Below are 20,082 nucleotides of genomic sequence, written 5' to 3'. Positions count from 1 at the left end.
TCTCCGCTCCCTCAGTAAGACACAGACTGCAATTGCTGGTGACGAGGAAATAGACGCTAACAGGGAGAGACCGTACCAAATTCAAAGGCTATTTTCTCTGCCTACAAGAACTAAAATCAAAAAGTAATACCACAGTTTAAGAGTACACAACATAAAATATTTTTTAAGTGCATTAAGTTTTTGGAAATATGAACATTTATCCGGACCTAACTAACTGGTCATTTATCCTTCTGCGCAGCGCTAGTGCGCTCCGTCCCCCCTCCTCCTTTCAGCTGTAGGGAATGTGAACAAGCTATGCTCAGGGCACCGGTAGTAGCCTCGTGCAAGTTTGATCAAGTATTGTAATTCTTTTTTTTGTACTCCAAAGGATTGTGAGGCAGCGTAGAAAATTCAAAATGAGTGACTATGACAGCAACAATGAAGTTTCATTCACTTTGGAACCAAAAGGATACCTGTATGAACCGGAGTACACAGAAGAAGAGCTGCTACAGATGGCGACTGAAAGAAATACAGAGGAAACATCCACGGACACTGGACATCAAGACGCTGAGTGTTACTGCTGCCATGACTGTTGTTGTTGCTGTTACACAACACTCCAGAATTCAGAAAAGCAGAGAAATCTGTGTGGTGAGTTATCCAGACGGAGAGCCAGGAGTGTCCTCTAACTCAGACAAATCCTGAAGAGTGTGCAGTAACACTCAGCATCCGTGGGCATTGAGTCACAACTCAGACATTTACACCACTAAGTATTTCTGACTTTTCTCGGATCAGCAAAACGCCAAAATAAATAAATAAACAAGTTTTGTCAGTTTATTAGACACTTCAATTATTAAATTAAATATATAAAAGTAGTGCACAAGGCATATCTTCTTTATAACATAGTTATTAATGAAAAACAACTTAAAGTGCAATATATGGGCATATCTCCTTCCTTTAAAATGTAACAATGAACCAAAAATCAACCCAAAGTGCAACAGCAACATAAAAAGGCATATCTCCTTTTAATATTAGTTCAAAGACCATTAATAAAATGAAATCAAAGGTAAAAATTAGAAGACATCTTCCTTGAAACAAGGAGAGTGAAAGAACCTGAGCTTATAATTTCAGATTTTTTTTAAGGATGACGAGGATGTCAACATTGTCTGGAGAGAGTGTGGACCTCTTAGCAGTCACTATGTCCCCTGTCCTCCTTAAGGACGCAGTCACACTGGTCAACCGTGCCGTGCTTAAGCACACTTCAGCCCTAAAGCACGTTTGGAATGGCCAGTGTGACCGCAACTGTGCCGTGCTTGAGCATGATTCACTTCTCTGCTTTTGCACGCTTCGGAGAGGTGGGCTTCTGCATGGTTTACTTTATGCATGCACAAGCACAAGCACTTGGACAGCGTGTGCGATCCATGACATATGATCGCCGCGAGTGCATATCTCGACAATCATTTTAAACAAAGCGGGGGTGTTAGATGGCTGTGTTGGGCAAAAACGACTTGCTATAAGTTCAAAAGTCTCTAAAGATGTAGCAGCGCTCTCTGTGTCTCATTGTGCTGACTCTGATGAGACCGCGCTTCATGTAAACAGAGGCTTCACGATGACGTAGGCGGGCCATGCGTGTGTGTGATACCCACTAAAGTCTGGTTCATAAAGGGGTAGTGTGACCGCTGGTACTCTCCAGCTGGGGAACAGCTCTGCGGGGGGACAATGGTGCTGAGCATGGCATGGTTTGTATGGAGAGTGTGTCACTGGGCGTTCAAGCTCCTCCTTTCCTCTGCTCGTCAAAAGCTGACGAGCACACAGCTTTTTTCAGAAATCAATCCGCGGGTCACGTGTGTGCCGAACCCATGACGTCGATCCGAACAGATCACGGATCAACGATGATCTGTTGCACCACTAGGGATAACCCTTCACTACTGGTTCAGAACAAGGCAGTGGTTCTTCACCGGTGAAAGAAAGGAAGAAAAAGAGTAAAGGGATGAAGGGAAAGTGTTGTTTGAGGAAAGCTGTGTGACATCTTTTCACCTTTACCTTTTTTACAGTAACATCTCCCCGAGGAGAGTTTAAGGGCAGATCGCCACCAGACCCTTTTCTACTTATGGAATCTCCTGGAGTGTTGGTTTTACTCTGGGAAGCTAATTTAAGTTTTAAATGGAAGAATTAAAAAAAAACAACAACACTAATAAATATAATAATAATAATAATAATAATAATAATAATAATAATGGGGAAAAAAACATACATATTATGTTGTAGGGAGATCTAACGAATCAAGCTCATGCACTTATTTGCAAGGAAAAATTTGGGATTAAAGGGGTTAACAAGAGCCAGCCTCTTTTACTACTTCACTTCACAGAAGTGACACAGGTTTATATCACATATAGAGCTGATAGTTTTGATTATGGTTTAGCTGAAGCTCCCCAGTTCTCTGGTCTGGTTATTGTAATTTATGTATTTTTGCGTGTCCTGATGTTCGATGGGGGTCTTTTTTCAATCATTCATAGCTTGATAAACATGTTCATGTCTGTTTTCACAGAGATAAGTGCTGCCCAAGATCGGGAAAATGAGCTTAAAAGAGTTGCTGTTGAAAATACTGGAGGATTTGGGTAATGATGAATTTGACAAGTTTAAGTGGTACCTAGTGGACCATGGTACCCCAAAGAGTGAGCTGGATAAAGCAAACAGGCTGAAAACTGTGGATAAGATCGTACAAATACACAACCAACAGTCTGCAGAGGTGATGAGAGAAATTCTGGGGAAGATCCCCAGAAAGGATCTGGTGGAAAAACTGTCGAGCAGCATCCACGCTGGAGAAGAAGGTAAAAAGTGACATTTATGACAAACTTCTTTATATCTGAAAGTAGCACAAATCAATGGGCTCTAATTTCGTGGCACAGCGCAGGAGGCTCAAGCCTGGTGCAGCCTGCGCAGTGCTAATTTCGTGCGGCGCACCGTAGTGCGCTGCCAATTTGACAATTTGGTAGACCATCTGCGCAGAGATGGGTGTGACGGCGCGCCAAAGGGAGTTGACGGCGCACCAGGGGGAGGTGTCAGCAGATTCATGTTGGCGCAGTGACAATTTCGTGCCAAAAAAGTGCGCTGAAAGCTCGCCAGCTCCAACCTGGTCTATCCTCAGCGCAAGGCGGAGCGCACCCTCCGCAGCTGTAATTTGGTGACAGGCGCACATGTGTGCACATGTCATCAAAGCCTCAGAGGCCGGTTTCCAGAGTGTCAGGCACATTTTAATGCAATAAACATTCACAGCAATCGCTATTTAATGTAACTGTCTGAACCAGCATATACATTTATATCTATATTAACTGTCCTGTCACATCTGATGTCAGATTAAAGCCGTTTGTCATAATGGAAAGTTAACCTGACGGCAGCTGGAAGTTTGATGCACATCTTACAATTAAACAATAAACAGCTTTAACATCTGATACTGAGTATATATCTTGCTTCTCTCATTTCATTTAATTCAAAGAAAAGAGGGAGAGAAAAGACGAAGAAAAAAAGAGGCGAAATAAATTTATGTCGCTCAGGATTTACCCGTGATTTCCCATATTTCTCTGTTTTAGTCTTTATTTTTAACGTGATCTAAAAAGATGGAGTACATTATTGTAAGGAGGATGAGGTGGAGACACTGGGAGAGTATACAGTATATCACCAAAGGCTCTGCTTGGCGATGACAAACCAGGAGTGCAGGTGGATCAAAAGTATTCTGAATGGATAAGCCAGCTGTGTTACTGTCTCTTAATTTTTTACTCTGGATAAAGACAAAGGAACGGATTAAATCTGTCCTGGGAGCTGGCCCACAAGGTGACGCGCGTCGTGTCCTCCGATGCGCCCCGCTGTCCATTGACCTGCTGCAGGCACAGCGGCTCTGACCGTCTCCACTACCAGCACTCTCTCCACGGTGCTGTGAATCAGTCAGACCAATCAGACGCTGCGCCTCGGCTGCAGGGCATTTAAGGGCGAGGAGAGGCGCTCATTTGATTGGTGAAAACAGCGCTCGGCTGTGTTAAACCCACTCACGGCTTTTCTCCTCCCTCTCTGCCATTTGCGCGGAGGGAGGCGTGGACGCGCAGCTCTGCGCCTGGACTGCGCCTGGACTGCGCCTGGACTGCGCCTGGACTGCGCCTGGACTGCGCCTGGACTGCGCCTCTCTTGGCACTGCAGGAAACTTGCAAAGTGCACCGGTCACGCCCTGTGCGCACGGCGAAGGCCGGCGCAGGGCAGGTGCGCCTGCGCCTGGTCTACGAAATTAGAGCCCAATGAATTACTAATGAGCATGGATTAGGATCACATAGAAGGAGTTTTTTTCATGTGAAATAGGAAGCTGTAACTGGATAAAGACATCAAGGGGAACTGATGATAAGGGCAAATATTAGCGTAACAAAAATCAACCTTTATTCATGTTATTTATTCCCCTGATACAAACATTAAGTGCAGAGTGGTAAAACTTCTCAGATATTATAATTAATAGGGTAAAAGTTGAATATGAAACCCTCCACCTGTGCTCTTGGTGTCTTACCAGTGAGGTTTCTGACAGAGGTACATATACGAGCCAATCAGCTCCTATGTCCTCATACCATCAACAAATCACTGACAAATGATTGTGTTCCCATCAACTTCAAAAAAAGCAATTGTTCAGCATCTCCTGAAAAGCCCTCATCAGGCCCAGACTCCCTGAGTAATTGTAGGCCTATTTCAAAACTACTGCTTATCTCTAAAGTTCCCGTGAAAATTGTGGCTAAACAAGTAGTTGCACTTTTTTAGAACAGAATGAACTCTTCAAGGAATTTCAGTCTGGGTTTTGGGCTCAGCATAGCACAGACACGGCCCTCCTCAAAGTGTTTTATGACCTGCTGATTGCTTCTGATGCTCGAAAATCTTCTGTTTGAGTTCTTTCAGATTTGAGTTCTGCCTTTGATACTGTTGATCATTCAATTTCACTGGAAAAACTAAAACACTGGGTTGGCATGTCTGGTTTTAGGTTGGTTTTATTTGTATTTATATAATAGGTCTTTTAGTACGGCAACTGGCAGCTCACAGTCATTGCATGCAAAGTTGACCTGTGGGGTTCCCCAGGGGTCGGTCCTCGGACCACTCCTCTTCCCTCTTTATATGTTACCCCTGGGACATATCATCCGCAGCTAAAACATCAACTTCCACCTATATGCAGATGATACACAACTGTATCTTTCTTTTTACCCACATGATTTTAACCATTTAAACACACTGAGGAACTGCATCCAAGACATAACATGCTGGATGTCACCGGATTTCTTACAATTAAATTTGAATAAGACAGGTGTTGATTGTCAGAATTGGTAAAGCAGGTACAATGACACATCTCGTGTCGTAAAAGTTGAATATGAAACCCTCGAATAACATTGCTGCTAGTTGTAAAAATTTAGGTGTCATCTTTGATGAGAACCTTACCCTGAACCAGCATGTCAGCCTAGTCGTGCAGTCTTGTTTTATGCAGCTGAAAAAAAAATCTAAAATGAGATCATTTTTATCTGGGAAAAATCTGGAAGTCTTCACTAATGCTTTTATTTCCTCTCGTTTGGGCTATTTACAACTCTCTGTACACATGTTTGAACCAACACAGTATGCAGAGGTTACAACTGGTCCAAAACGCAGCAGCACAACACGACTCCTCTTTTCACTAGCTCCCCTTAAATTTTAGAATTGATATTAACATTTTATTTCTGACTTTTAAGGCACGCTCTGGTCTTCCTCCAAAGTACGTTTCTGATCTCCTCAGTCTATATGTACCCGGTCTTAACCTGAGGCCCTCAGCCAAGACTGTGCTTACTGTCCCAAAGTCAAAGGTGAGGACCAAAGGTGGCCGGGCCTTCTCTGTCAGAGCTCCCAACCTGTAGAACAACCTGCCTGAGGAGATCAGAATGGCTGACCCTTTATCCTTTTTTAAATCTCTTTCAAAGACACATTTTTAAAGATGTGCTTTGATTGGATATTTTAGCTGAGTGTGTTTTAATCATAGAAAAATGCTGCTTTTATTTTATTTGAATTTAAATTTTGAACTTTGGTCTGTGTTGTCCTCTCAGAGGAAACTCAAAACCAGAATTCAGAGCTGTCGTATTTTGCTTTGATTTTGCTGTCTCTTCAGTCACCGTCTTCTCTATTTGCTTCTTCGTTAAGTTTGCGCAAATGGTAACAGAGAGCTGAGAGGACTCTATGCGCATCTTTTCATGAATATGAGTTCATGGAAATAATTCCTTCATTTTCACATTCTCTTTGTCTCACACCAGCTGCTCAGCAGGGGGGTTTAAATGAACACAAGATGAGTGTGAGGAGGAGATATCAACGTGTGACTGAAGGACATGATGAAGCAGAAAGTAGACCCCTCCTCAACAGGATCTACACTGAGCTCTACATCATAGAGGGACGAAGTGAAGAAGTGAATACCCAACATGAGGTGATCCAGCTGGAGACAGCCTCCAAGAAGAAGATCCTCCAGGACACTCCCATCAAAGTCCAGGACATCTTTAAAGCCTTACCTGAGCAACAAGAACTCATCAGAGTGGTTCTGACAATCGGCGTGGCTGGGATTGGAAAAACGTTCTCAGTGCTGAAGTTCACTCTGGACTGGGCAGAGGGCTCTGAAAACCAAGACCTCAGTCTGGTGGTCCTGCTTTCATTCAGGGAACTGAACCTGATCAAAGATGAGCAGCACAGTCTCCTCAGTCTGCTCCATGTTTTCCATCCAACATTAGAGAAGCTGAGAGTGGAGACGCTGGCTGACTGGAAACTTTTGATCATCCTTGATGGCCTGGACGAAAACAGACTGTATCTGGGTTGGCCCATCACTCAGGTTGTGTCTAAAGTCACACAGGAGTGCTCTGTAAACGTGCTGTTAACAAACCTGATCCAGGGGAATCTGCTTCCCTCAGCTCTGGTCTGGATCACCTCTCGACCTGCAGCAGCCAATCAGATTCCTCGTTCATGTGTGGACAGGCTGACAGAAGTACAAGGCTTCACTGACACCCAGAAGAAGGAGTACTTCAGGAGGAGGTTCAGGGATGAAGAAGAGTACAGCAGAATCATCTCACACATCAAGACCTCCAGGAGCCTCCACATCATGTGTCAGACCCCGGTCTTCTGCTGGATCACTGCCACAGTCCTGGAGGACATGATGGGGACCGAGCAGAGAGGAAAGCTGCCCAAGACCCTGACTGACATGTACTCACACTTCCTGCTGGTTCAGACTCAGAGGAAGAAGAAGTATGCTAAGTGTTATGAGACTAGTCCTCAGACCAGTCCTCAGACCAGTCCTCAAACTAGTCCTCAGACCAGTTCTCAGAAGCTGATGGAGGCTGACAGAGAAGTTCTCCTGAAGCTGGGCAGGCTGGCATTTGAACAGCTGGAGGAAGGAAACATCCTGTTCTACCAAGCAGACCTGGAGCGCTGTGGTCTGGATGTCACAGAGGTCTCGGTGTACTCAGGAGTTTGTACAGAGATCTTCAAAAGAGAGCATGTGATCTTCCAGAAAACAGTCTACTGCTTTGTTCATCTGAGCGTTCAGGAGTTTCTGGCTGCAGTCTACATGTTCCACTGTTTCACACATGAAGACACAGCAGTACTGGAGGACTTTCTGAAGGGACGACACACTCAAAGTAAGCACAGAAAAGGGATCATATCTTTTTTTAAGGCTTTGCTGGGAAAAAAACACAAAGGTTACCCTCTGGCAGACCTCCTGAATAAAGCTATGATGAAAGCTCTGAGCAGTAAAAACGGTCACCTGGACCTGTTTGTTCGCTTCCTTCATGGACTGTCTTTGGAGTCAAACCAGAGACTCTTAGGAGGTCTTCTGGATCACACAGACAACAGTCAAGAGATGATCCAAAGAGTCATCAACAACCTGAAGGAGATGACCAGTCGCGGGGTCTCTCCTGACAGAAGCATCAACATCTTCCACTGTCTGACGGAGATGAATGACCTCTCAGTCCATCAGGAGATCCAAGAGTTCCTGAAGTCAGAGAACAGATCACTGAAGGAACTCTCTGAGATTCAGTGCTCTGCTCTGGCCTACATGCTGCAGATGTCAGAGGAGGTTCTGGATGAGTTACATCTGAACAAGTACAAAGCGTCGTATCAGGGTCGACTGAGACTGATTCCAGCTGTGAGGAACTGCAGGAAGGCTCGGTAAGTTTCCCTGAGATCAACATGAAAATCAGTCTGGTAAAATAGTGTAAGTGTAAAAATTATCTGACTATAAATCCTGATTCCTCTGAAGATGGTGATCTACTGGTTTCTTGAAGTCTGGCATGATGTATTTTGTCTCTGATGTGTTTCAGATGTTTCAGAGTCAGTGATCTTTCTGATGACATTCGGCTTTAACAGGATCTGATTCACTCTGTTCTCATCAAACACATCCACAATATAATGAGTCCTTTCTCATTCTAACTCACTTTATTACAGACTTTCACGCTGTGGGCTCTCAGAGACTCACTTTGAAGTTGTGGCCTCTGCTCTGAAGTCCAACCCCTCCCATCTCAGAGAGCTGGACCTGAGTGGAAATGAGCTGAATGACTCAGGAGTGGAACTTCTGTCAGTCGGTCTGGAGAGTCCACATTGCAGACTGGAGACTCTTAGGTCAGTTCACTGACCAAATCTCATTCTTCTATTGTTCAGCTTTTCTTTAAATCTTTATTCTGAGCTTTTGCTTTTTTGTTTTGTACATTTCGGGAGTTTTTCTGAGCATGAAATCGAAAAAAGTCTCTCAGGTCAATATTTTCCAGGACTGCTTAATTCTTGTTGCAGTAAAGGCTGGTACCCGGAGTGTCACTAGGATTTAGGGATGGGGGGGCTTCAGCTCCAGGAGATGCAAATGATCAAATGTGTAACAAACAAAACACAACACATAGCGTTAATAACTGCTCAACAAAGAGGCTAATGCCATGACTTTCACAGACAACACAATAATAGTTTTGTATTTTGAAGTCAGATTGATAAAATTTTGGCACATAAGTAACTGGAAAAGATTTAGAATAAAAATTAAGGTTGTTTTTTTAGTCTAAAAATCTCTTAATGGTCTTGCTCCTTGATATTTATCAGATTTGCTTTTATCATTTGAGCCAAGTAGGGCTCTCAGGTCTTCAGGTAGTCGTCTTCAATGGTACCTAAAGTTAGAACTAAAACGTTTGGGGGAAGCCTCTTTTTATTATTACGGCCCCCATCTGTGGAACAGCCTACCTCAAGACCTGAGTGTAGCTCCTACTGTTCATATATTTAAAAGTAAACTCAAGAACTACCTTTTTAGTCTGGCTTTTAGCTGATTGTATTTAGTATAATTTATCATATCATTTTATTTATTTAAATCGTCTTAACCTGTTTTATTTCTCCTTTTTAGACCAGATCTATCACTTCTAATTTTATGACCTGCTCTGCTTTAGCTGTTTTTATTACCCATCGAGTTAGGCTACCTCATTTTTACCATATTACTTATTCAAATTTTATTTTATTTATTTTCAGTGTCCTACAGACAAATTACTCTATCTTTAGACTCACCTTTCCAGTGGAGGTCTCTCCCCTCTCATTCCCTGTGCTCCTCTGCCCTGACTCCTACAGATCAATAGGTATGGCGGAGTGATTATTGTTAATGTATTGTTAGTGTTATATTCATCACAATGATATGATATTAATAATAATCATTAACTACTGTGAGCGGAGGGGTTTGGGTGTGGGTGTGGGGGTGAGGGGTGGAGTTAATTGTTAAGTACCATCAGTGATAAATACTTACTTTTTTGGAAAAACTTCCTGATATCCTACTTTATTGATGGCTTAAATAAATACTTCTTGTGTCTTGCTTTACTCCTGAGTCCATGACAAGAAGATAGACTCCATCCTTTTGACTGTCCGTCCAGTAACAAGGAAGAAGAGACGGACAAAGCCCGCCCACCGCTCCTAGCTTAGCTCAAACTCTGGGAGTCAATGTGAAAGTTTAGCCTGTTTCTGCCTCATCAGATAAACTCTTCAGCCCTCCAAACGGTCTTCAGTGCCCTTTGTCAGTCGTTTTTACCTCATTAGTTAAGCTAGCTTCAACTATCAAAGTGTTATCTCCTTCCACTACTAAAAAGAGGCTTTGTTTCGTAACTTTAGTTGTCCTAGTACCGGGATGGTTTTTGCGGGAGATGGGACGTTCTGGAATGAGTCAACGCTTTTGAATAGCGCTTTTCAGTGAACAAAAAGAACACATTCGATGCTCTGTGTCAGCCCTTTGTTTGCAGGCCATTACTGAATACAAATTGCCGGCACGTTTCAGAACGAACAGCTCACTCACGACTGTGAATCAGTTCTCACCATTCATTTGAAAAAGCTATACAAAAGACTTGACTCATTCGCGATTTCACATCTCTCGCCAAGACCACAGCGGGTGTGAGTAGTATGTTGAAATCACTGGGGGCTTGATGATATTTGGGGGGGGCTACAGCCCCTCAAATTAGGCCTAACAACGCCACTGGCTGGTGCACAGTACAGGATTCTCCAAAACTTCACACATTTGGAGACCACACACTTGGTGATATCAAAGGACAGATCACACAAGATTTCTCTCTCCTGAGCTCACAGTGTGTAGTCTGCACTCTGAGGAAACCACACACTAACAGATTCTTCAGCAGAGCTTCAGCTTCTTCATGCTTCATCCATTTATCAATCCATTTTTCACCGCTTGTCCTGGTCCAGGTCGGGGCAGCAGTGCCATCAGCGAAGACCAATGGCTTCTGTCCCAGGCCACCTCCGCCAGCTCCTCTGGGGGGATACCAAGGTGCTCCCAGGCCAGTTGAGAGATGTAATCTCTCCACCGTGTCCTGGGTCTACCCCGGGGTCTCCTCCCAGTTGGACATGCACGGAACACCTCCCCAGGGGGGTGTCCAGGAGGCATACTCACCAGATACCCGAACCACCTTATCTTGTGATCTTGTTCTTTCGGTCACCACCCACAGCTTGTGGCCATAGATGAAGGATGGAACGTACATTGACCAGTAAATTGAGAGCCTTGCCTTCTGGCTCAGCTCTCATTTCACTACAACAGATCGGTATAGCGTCCGCATGCCAATGCCGCCCAATACGGCTGTCAATCTCTCGCTCCATTTTCCCCTCACTCCTGTAACGTAAGTCAGGCTGGGACCTGGTTTCGCAGCTCTGACCTAGTCTCCAACTTTAACCCCCCTAAGGAAGGAGAGGTAATAAAGCAAGTTTGGAAAAAACAGACCTCTGCGCCAAAGTGTTTTTCTCCCCAAGTCTGCCTCATCCCTTCGTCTGATGTTTGCAAGACTATAAAACATTAAGACATCACTGTAAATTCGAAGACTTTTCGTTGACACCTGGCGGACATGTGAAACTGTACAGACATCCTTCTCTCAGAGAGAGGCTGGAGAGACCTCTCAGCCTCCACCTAGTACCTTGTGACCCTCCACCTTTCTCTCTGGGAACAGGAGAGAAGGAATGCCAGGAGAAGATCTGCTACCCTCCTTCTCCTAAAAGACAAAGACTCTTTAATTCACACAGTTGAGAACAGCACAAAAATGATGTTTTTACACTAAGACTTACATGTACATCTTCACCTTTGCAAACATGTACTATGTAATGAGAATCATTGATAATGTGTGTGTGAAAACTGCTGTCTTCCCATTGTAACATCTGGATTTTTATTTTATTGGGTTCTTAAAGAGGAAAACCTATCATGTTTAGTCTTGATGTGTAGCTTAAATCATAAGAAATGTGATTTTGACTATTACATGTAGGAATCTCTTTACAGTTTAAAGTTCTAGTTAGTTAGTGATCTCTGGGACAATCTGATCCACGTGCAGAAAGATGAGACGTGGAGGGGCGTCAGCCTAAAGTGACCTCACTGACTCGGCGGGAAAAGCTGAGTAAAACTCCACTCCAGGACAAGAACATTGGCTCTTGCTCTTTCCTCCACCCCTCATCAAGGCTCTTCCTTCAACCCTTCATCAAGAAGGCTCTCTCGTTTCATCCCTCATCCAGAGGGCTCTTTCCTCTTACTTCTTTCAGAAGGCTCTTCTCCTTCTGCTCCTCAACTGGCAACGCACATGCCAACTCCAAGCTCATCACCGGCTCCAGACTCTACAGGCTGAGACGCAAGTCACCTCAGCCCGACTGCATCCAGTCATCTATCGGTGCCTGGGTCTCTCCCTGAGACACCCAGCTGATCGATGGGGATTCCCCCTAATGCGCTGACGTCAGGAGACGAGTGCTGCTCACTGCTGCTCACTGCTTTCCCTGCGGTGATTCAACTTTGGAACTCTGCCAAAGTTTCAACCCGACGCCCGGCATCATCGCCGCTGTTTCAGTTGCTATTGCCGCTGTTAGAATCCACTCTACTGACTCAACTCATCGGACATCACCTCCGTGACGCTCAGATGACCTGCAGCAGGCCTCAAGCCTCTCCATCATCCCTCAACGGACATCCGCAGACATCTGCAGCGGGACCCAGCCACCTCTGTCGCCCCCTCCACTCTCACCATCGGCATCAGGACTTGTGTAAGACAATCTTGCATTTATTGGTATATCGTGGTCAATGCCCCAGAGATCTTGGGTGGGTTAGTTAGATTTATGTGGGTTGGTTTATGTCCTTTTATTCCATTTATTCCGTTTTTTTTATGATCAGTTTCACTTTCCATTCATCAATGCATTTATCCTTTTATATCTTTCACCTGTCCATTTATTCATGCACATTTTCCTCTTTTTAGTTAGTAAATAAACGTTTCATATATAAAGAAATTGCTTTGTCTTTGTGTGGTTGAAATTAACAGCCTCTGTACACCGTTCAAAAGAATTCACGTTTGATGTAGCGGCCTTTTGATATTGAGACATGATAATTGATAATTCTATGAATTATTAACTCACAAATTCTTACAGTAAACCTTTCTAAAGTTTCCCTGTTTTCTCTAAACTGGGTGGTGCCCCGACTTAAATTTAAACTCACATATTGTAAGTTTAAATGTCTTTTGAAAGTTATACTTTCGCTCCACGCTACACTCCTGAACAAGACCCTGAGATACTTGTACTCCTCCTTTTGGGGCAAAGACTCTCTCCCGACCTGGAGTGGGCAGTCCACCCTTTTCCAACGGAGATCCATGGCCTCAGACTTAAAGGTGCTGATCTTCATCTTGGCTGCTTCACACTTGGCTGCAAACCGCCAACAGGACCACATCAGAGATGGGATCCTGAGACCCTCAAACCTGACTCCCTCTGCCACTTGACTGCGCCTAGAAATCCTGTCCATAAAAGTAATGAACAGGATCATGACAAAGGGCAGCCCTGGCGTAGTCCAACCCTGACTGGGAACGAGCCATCGACTCCATATTCACGAAGCACACCCCACAAGATACCTTCCAAATCCACAAAGCACATGTGGACTGGTTGGGCGAACTCCCATGCCTCCTCTAGCACTCTTGCAAGGGTATAGAGCTGGTCCAGTGTTCCACGGCCAGGACGAAAACCACATTGTACCTCTTGGATCCAAGGTTCGACCAACCATCAGACTCTCTTCTCCAGCACCCTAGAATAGACCTTACCAGGAAGGCTGAGGAGTGTGATCCCCCTGTAGTTGGAAGACACCGTCTGGTCCTCCTTCTAAAAAAGGGGAACCACCACCCCAATTTGCCAATCCAGAGGCACTGTCCCGTATGTCCATGCAATGTTGCAGAGGCATGTCAGCCAAGAAAATCCTACAACATCCAGAGCCTTGAGGAACTCAGGACGGATCTCGTCTGACCCCAGGGCTTGGCTGCTGCAGAATTGTTTAACTGCCTCAGAGACTTTAGCCACAGTGATGGATGGGCCCAACCCCAAGTCCTCTGGCTCTGCTTCCTCAATGAAACGCACGTTGGTGGAATTGAGGAGATCCTCGAAGTATTCTTTCCACCATCCGACTATACTCTCAGTTGAGGTCAGCAGCTCCCCATCCCCACTGTAAATAGTGTGGACAGAGAGCCGCTCTTCCCTCCTTAGTTGCCGGACAGTTTGCCAGAATTTCTTCAGAGCCAACTGAAAATCTTTTTCCATGGCCTCACCAAACTGTGTTCACCGAACACCAGAGTTTTTGCCTCATTAACCGCAAGAGCCGTGCAATGCTTAGCCTGCCTGTACCTGCCAGCTGCTTCCAGAGTCCCACAAGCCAACCATGCCCTGTAAGACTCCTTCTCCAGCTTGACGGCACCCTTCACCTTTGGTGTCCACAAACAGGTTCAGGGATTACTGCCCCAACAAGCACCAGCTACCTTGCGCCCGCAACTCAGGAAAGCCTCCTCAGCAATGGCACCACTGAATATGGTCCATTTGGATTCAATGTCCCCGGCCACCCCCGGGTCACAGTTGAAGCTCTGCAGGAGGTGTGAATTGAAGACCATCCTGACAGGGTCCTCAGCCAGGCATCCCCAGCAAACCCTCACTGTTTGTTTAAGTCTGCCTGTCCGACACCCCCCCCCCCCCCATCTGATCCAACTCACTACTAGGTGGTGATCACTTGACAGCTCTGCTCCTCTCCTCACCCAAGTGTCCAGAACATACGGCCATAGATCAGCTGATACGACCACAAAGTCGATCATTGATCTGCAACCTGGGGTGTCCTGGTGCCAGGTGCACTTATGGACACCCCTATGTTTGAAAATGGAGTCAGTTATCGACAAACTGTGACTAGCACAGAAGTCCAACAACTGAACACTGCTCTGGTTCTGGTTGTCCTGTTTGTTTTGTTTGTTTGTTTTCTTATGTTTGTTTATGACTTTATATGTAAAAGGGAGGATTTAACTAAAATATTTAACATGCAGGTCTCCATAATGACTGAAACTGTAATTTTTGCTGTATGACATCAGTCAATATAATAACTTGGAATGTACGAGGGGTCGGTTCTCAAACAAAAAGGACTAGAATATTAAACCACTTGGCTCATCTAAATGCAGACATATGCCTGTAACAGGAAACTGACCTAACCCCACTTACTTACAATACTTTAAAATCTCAACAATATACCCAAATATTCTCAGCCCATTATAACTCAAAACAAAGAGGGGTTGCCATTTTGCTACACAAAAAAATCAAATTTACCCATAACCCTACAATTTCGGACCCAGAAGGTAGATTTATCATTATAAACATATCAGTTATCAATAATCTGGTAACTATTGCAAGCATTTATGGACCAAACAAAGATAACCCTGCTTTTTTCCATAACTTCTTCTCCTCACTTTCCTCATTGTCTCACTGTCCCGTAATAACTGGAGGTGACTTCAACACCACAATTGATCCATCTATTGACAAAACATATAATCCCTCTAATAAACGTCCCTGGCAGTCCACAGCAGTAAGTAATCAGTTCATGGGTGATTTTGGTCTTTGCGATGGTTGGTGACTGCTACATTCCCTTAAAAAACAATATTCTTTTTATTCTCCAGTCCACAAATCATATTCAAGAATTGACTTTTTCCTAGTCAGAACTTCAATAATCAAGAATATATTAGAATCACATGTAGACCCCATCCTCATTCTCGATCATGCACCTGTATCAATACTTTGGAGACCAGACCACCCCCACAAACGCAGTACAAGATGGCGACTTAACACTTCTCTGTTACAGGACCCAGAATTTGACAGTTATATAAAAAGGGAGTGGGCATCCTTCCTAGACATTAACAACACTCCAGAAATATCACCCTCTCTCTTATGGGAAACAGGAAAGGCAGTTTTAAGTGGACACATCATCTCCTTCTCAGTGAATAAAAAAAAGAAAGAAAAAAAACAGGAAATTAAGCTAGAAAAGAAAATTCAAGAACTAGAAAACATTACCAACCTATCTGAAGAAGTATATAATGAACTCAGAAAACAGAAATCTCAATTGAACAAAATGATGAATAAAAAAAACAAATTTTTACTACAAAGACTGAGATATGAGAAGTTTGAACATTCGAACAAATCCGGCAAATATCTTGCAAATCAAATTAAACAAAACCAAGAAAAAACAACAATCTCTGTCATCAAAAACTCAGCAGGGAAGCTTACACAATCTCCAGCTGAAATAAATGAAGTGTTTCGACAGTTCTATGCAAATCTATACTCTCCAGACAATGACAAAAACCCAGGAGACATTAACATTTATTCTTTTTTATCCAGCATTAACTTACCGAATCTCACCTGGGAACAACAAGAATCACTTGAATTACCATTAACAACAGAAGAATTATTTGCAGCTCTCATACTCATGCCAAACAATAAGTCACCTGGACCTGACGGCTTCCCTGCAGAGTTTTACAAACATTTCTGGTCAATCCTGTCACCGATATTCATCAAAGTCATTGTTGAAGACAAAAGAAAGTCAAAATTCCCCTCCAACATGAACACAGCCACAATTTCCCTCCTGTTAAAACCTAATAAAGATCCAACTCTTCCATCCAGTTACCGTCCATTCTCACTAATCAATACAGACATGAAAATTATCAGCAAAGCCCTAGCCCACAGATTAGAAAAGGTAATTCCATTTATTATTCACCCAGATCAAACTGGTTTCATAAAATGAAGGCATTCTTCTAATAATACACGCAGGTTATTTAATTTAATGCAGTACTCAGTATCACAGTCAACAGATAGATACATAGTCTCATTAGACGCAGAGAAAGCCTTTGACAGGGTAAGCTGGGACTTCCTGTTTTCTGCACTGGAGAGGTTTGGTTTCGGACCATTATTTATTCACTGGATTAGGACTCTCTACACTTCACCCTCAGCCACAGTCATCACTAATGGGCAAACTTCACAAAACTCTCCATTGCACAGGGGAACTAGGCAAGGGTGCCCCCTCTCCCCCTCTTTATTTACTATCTTTATTGAACCCCTAGCAGCAGCCATTCGCCAGAATAGTAACATTATAGGTAATGAGACTTCAACATCTCATCACAAAATCAGTTTATATGCAGATGACATATTGTTATATCAGAAATCCCAATCTAGATCATTAAAAGAAACAATTAATTTAATCCGATCATTCTCCCATCTATCAGATTATTCAATAAACTGGTCTAAATCAAGTATTCTTCCCATTAAAGACAGCGGTTGGGATGTGGCAACCTATACATCACCTATCCCGATATGCACCAGTCACCTGTCATATTTGAGTATTCACATCTCCTCCAGGTTGTCAGAGCTGTTTAATCTAAATTTTACACCACTGTTGAAAAAACTTAGGGATGACCTTGAACGATGGATGAACCTACCAATATCTCTCACAGGCAGAATAGCTACTGTTAAAATGTCAATATTACCAAAAATAAATTACTTATTCTCAATGACTCCAATTCAACCTACACGCACTTGGTTTAAATCTCTAGATTCCATCACTTCAAAATATTACTGGAAAAATAAACCAGCAAGGATTAAATTATCCACACTACAGACACCCAAACATCTCGGAGGCTTAAAAGCCCCACAATTCTTTCACTACTTCTTAGCAAACCAACTGCAGTATATCACAAAGTGGATCCACAATAGTCAACAATGCGACACTTGGTTAGACAATGAAAATACATTTTGTAAAGAAATAAAAATTTCAGACCTACCGTTCTTAAATCAATCAGTTAAACTTCACCCATGTTTTAAAAGTCTAACCATTTCAACAGCTCTGAAAGCTTGGTGGAAATTCCACAAAATCACAAACACCTCTTTCGCTCTGTCAGACTACACACCAATTTGGAACAATCCGGACATCAAAATCAACAAAAAATCAATTAACGTCCATACATGTACCAGGAAGGGAATCACTCATTTTAGACACATTTTCACAAATAACACTATGCTGCCATTCTCTGATCTGGTCCAGGAATTCGGCATTGGGGGAAACCATTTTCTTGAATACCTACAACTTAAATCTGCCATTACCTCTAAATTCGATATCACTCCTACAAACTTAAACCTACCCGCCTCAACTTTGGACCTAATTAAAATCAACCCCATAAAGAAAAAATCATTGTCCAAAATATATGAGATAATTGCTAACTTAGACAAATCAATATCACTACCATCAATAAAGTGGGAACAAGACCTGGCCCTCACCCCCAATGCTGACTTCTGGAACCAAATCTGTGAAAACACCTTCTCTATGAGCACCAACAGTAATATCCAACTAATCCAGTACAAAATCATCCACAGGGTTCACTTTACAGGGCACTGGATGTTTAAAATGGGTTTAGCACAATCTGACACTTGCACCCACTGCTCCCAACACACTCCAGACACTTACCTTCATGCCACCTGGAACTGCACACCTGTCCAACAATTTTTGGTTGATTTTATCACATCTCTCTCAAATATTTTGGGTTGCCCCATCTCTCTGTCCCCCTCACTGTGCCTGCTAGGGGATTTATCATCATTAAACCATAAAATGAAAATAAATAGACCTCTTTTCATAGCTCTAACCATTGCTAAGAAAACTATTCTCATGAGCTGGAAATCAAAACAAGCAATAAATATTACATTCTGGAAAAACCTCCTTGCCAACCACATACAAATGGAAAATCTAACTAAATCAAACAGGCAAAGGACCGAAGACCAGAACTCAATCTGGCAACCTTTTCTAGCATATCTATACTCCTAACCAAAGATTCCTCTCATGTAAGCAAGTACTGCCCCCTCGTGCTCTGTTCTCTCGTTTTTTTTTTCTTTTTTTCTTCTGGTTGTTTTTTTTCTTTTCCCTCTCCTCTACTGGTTTTATATAGCAGGGATTCCTGGGAACTAAAGGAGAGGAAATAGCACAGCTTCGTGGGTCCCAAGGAGGTAAATATACTCTGGTGATGGTGGTCGAACCCAGGTTGACCCACTACCTTGTGGGGCTAACTGGCCTAGCGGCCCCCTTTGGGGTGCTGCGGTGCTCGGTGCCTTCCCTCCTGTTCCCTGTGGCTGCTGGGTCCGTGTTCAGTCAGCGGGGTGTGGGGATGGCGCTGGCCTCCTCTTGCGGTGGTGCCTTGGCTGGCCCTGGGGCTTGGGAGTGGTGGGCTCCTCTGCGCAGCACCCGTGTCTTTTCCTTCCTGCTGTCCGCCCTGCGGCCCCTCCCCTCCTCCTTCCCCCTCACCTGCTCCCCCCTCTCCCTTCGCGGGGGGTTGGGGGCCCCTGGCCGCCTGGAGGTCAGCCGCTGGGGCCTGGCATACCTCCAGGGGGGGCTGCATCATCTGGAATGTACCACTGGGTCTGGGTGGGGCAACTCCAGATCCTGCCATGAAGCAGGAGATAATGGCGGTGGGTGTCCCCTGTTGCTGGTCCTACCTCCCCTGGTGGCTCAGGCAAGGGGTGGGCACCGGGGACTCGATGTTTGGGTGCCCTGGGGTCTTCCCCTGGGGGGCAGTGCCCTTGGGATGGCCCGCCTGAGTGAGGTCCCTGGTGGGCACTGGGCCGGTGGTTCTGGTGCTGCAGTCTACTGGGGGGGGGGGTGTTCGTGCTGAGCGCGACTGGGGCTTGTCTGGATTGTCGCTTGTGGGTCCTGGGTCCTTCTGTTCAGGGAGCCATTCTGTGCTACTCCCGCGCCCTTGCGCTGTTGTGGGTGGTTTGGCCTGGCCCTAACTAGCCCTACCTCTTAATTGCACTTCACCACTCACACATTGCACTTTTGTTTATATTTTCACTTTCATAACACGTAGGGTTCTGGGGGTTGGGGGTAACAGAGGGAGCGACCAGCTCGACCCCTCTGTCTCTCCCGTCCTCCTGTTTTAACTGCACTACATACATTACTTGGAGTAGGGAAGGGGGTAGTTGGGGGGACTGGAGGGTGGGCGCAATCTGTTTTAGGCTGTGGCCACTTTCTGATCCCCTCCCGCCTGCCTCACCGATCCTTTTTTTTTTTTTTTTTTTTCCCTTGTCCTGTTCAGCGTCACGACAACAGAATTATGGTCTGGCTGCCGTATTGTGCAGAACACATTTGCTTTTCCAAAGGGAGCCGTTAATCTATAGAGCTGCCCTTGAGTGTTAAAATGGTACTCTTTATTAGTGTTTTTTTTTTTTTTTAATTATATATATATATATTTTATACTTAAATACACATACATATATATACATACACACACA

General features: G+C 44.1%; 1 protein-coding gene across 1 annotated transcript in view; it reads left to right on the top strand.

The window, feature by feature from the left end:
- The first annotated feature begins 2,551 nt into the window (after positions 1 to 2,551).
- LOC141795203 (protein NLRC3-like) overlaps positions 2,552 to 20,082 on the top strand; it is a 39,836-nt gene continuing 22,305 nt past the window's right edge. Inside the window, exons 1-3 of the mRNA XM_074676011.1 lie at positions 2,552 to 2,807; positions 6,270 to 8,163; positions 8,440 to 8,613. Of these exons, the coding sequence (XP_074532112.1) occupies positions 2,552 to 2,807; positions 6,270 to 8,163; positions 8,440 to 8,613 (2,324 nt within the window). The remainder of the gene's footprint in view (positions 2,808 to 6,269; positions 8,164 to 8,439; positions 8,614 to 20,082) is intronic.

The sequence above is a fragment of the Halichoeres trimaculatus genome, unplaced genomic scaffold (assembly GCF_033239565.1).
Source record: "Halichoeres trimaculatus isolate MK-OKI-2021-1 unplaced genomic scaffold, fHalTri1.1 fHalTri1_scaffold_8, whole genome shotgun sequence".
Lineage (NCBI taxonomy): Eukaryota > Metazoa > Chordata > Actinopteri > Labriformes > Labridae > Halichoeres > Halichoeres trimaculatus.
Note: the sequence above shows the minus strand (reverse complement) of the source record. Positions and strands in the feature narration are given on the sequence as shown.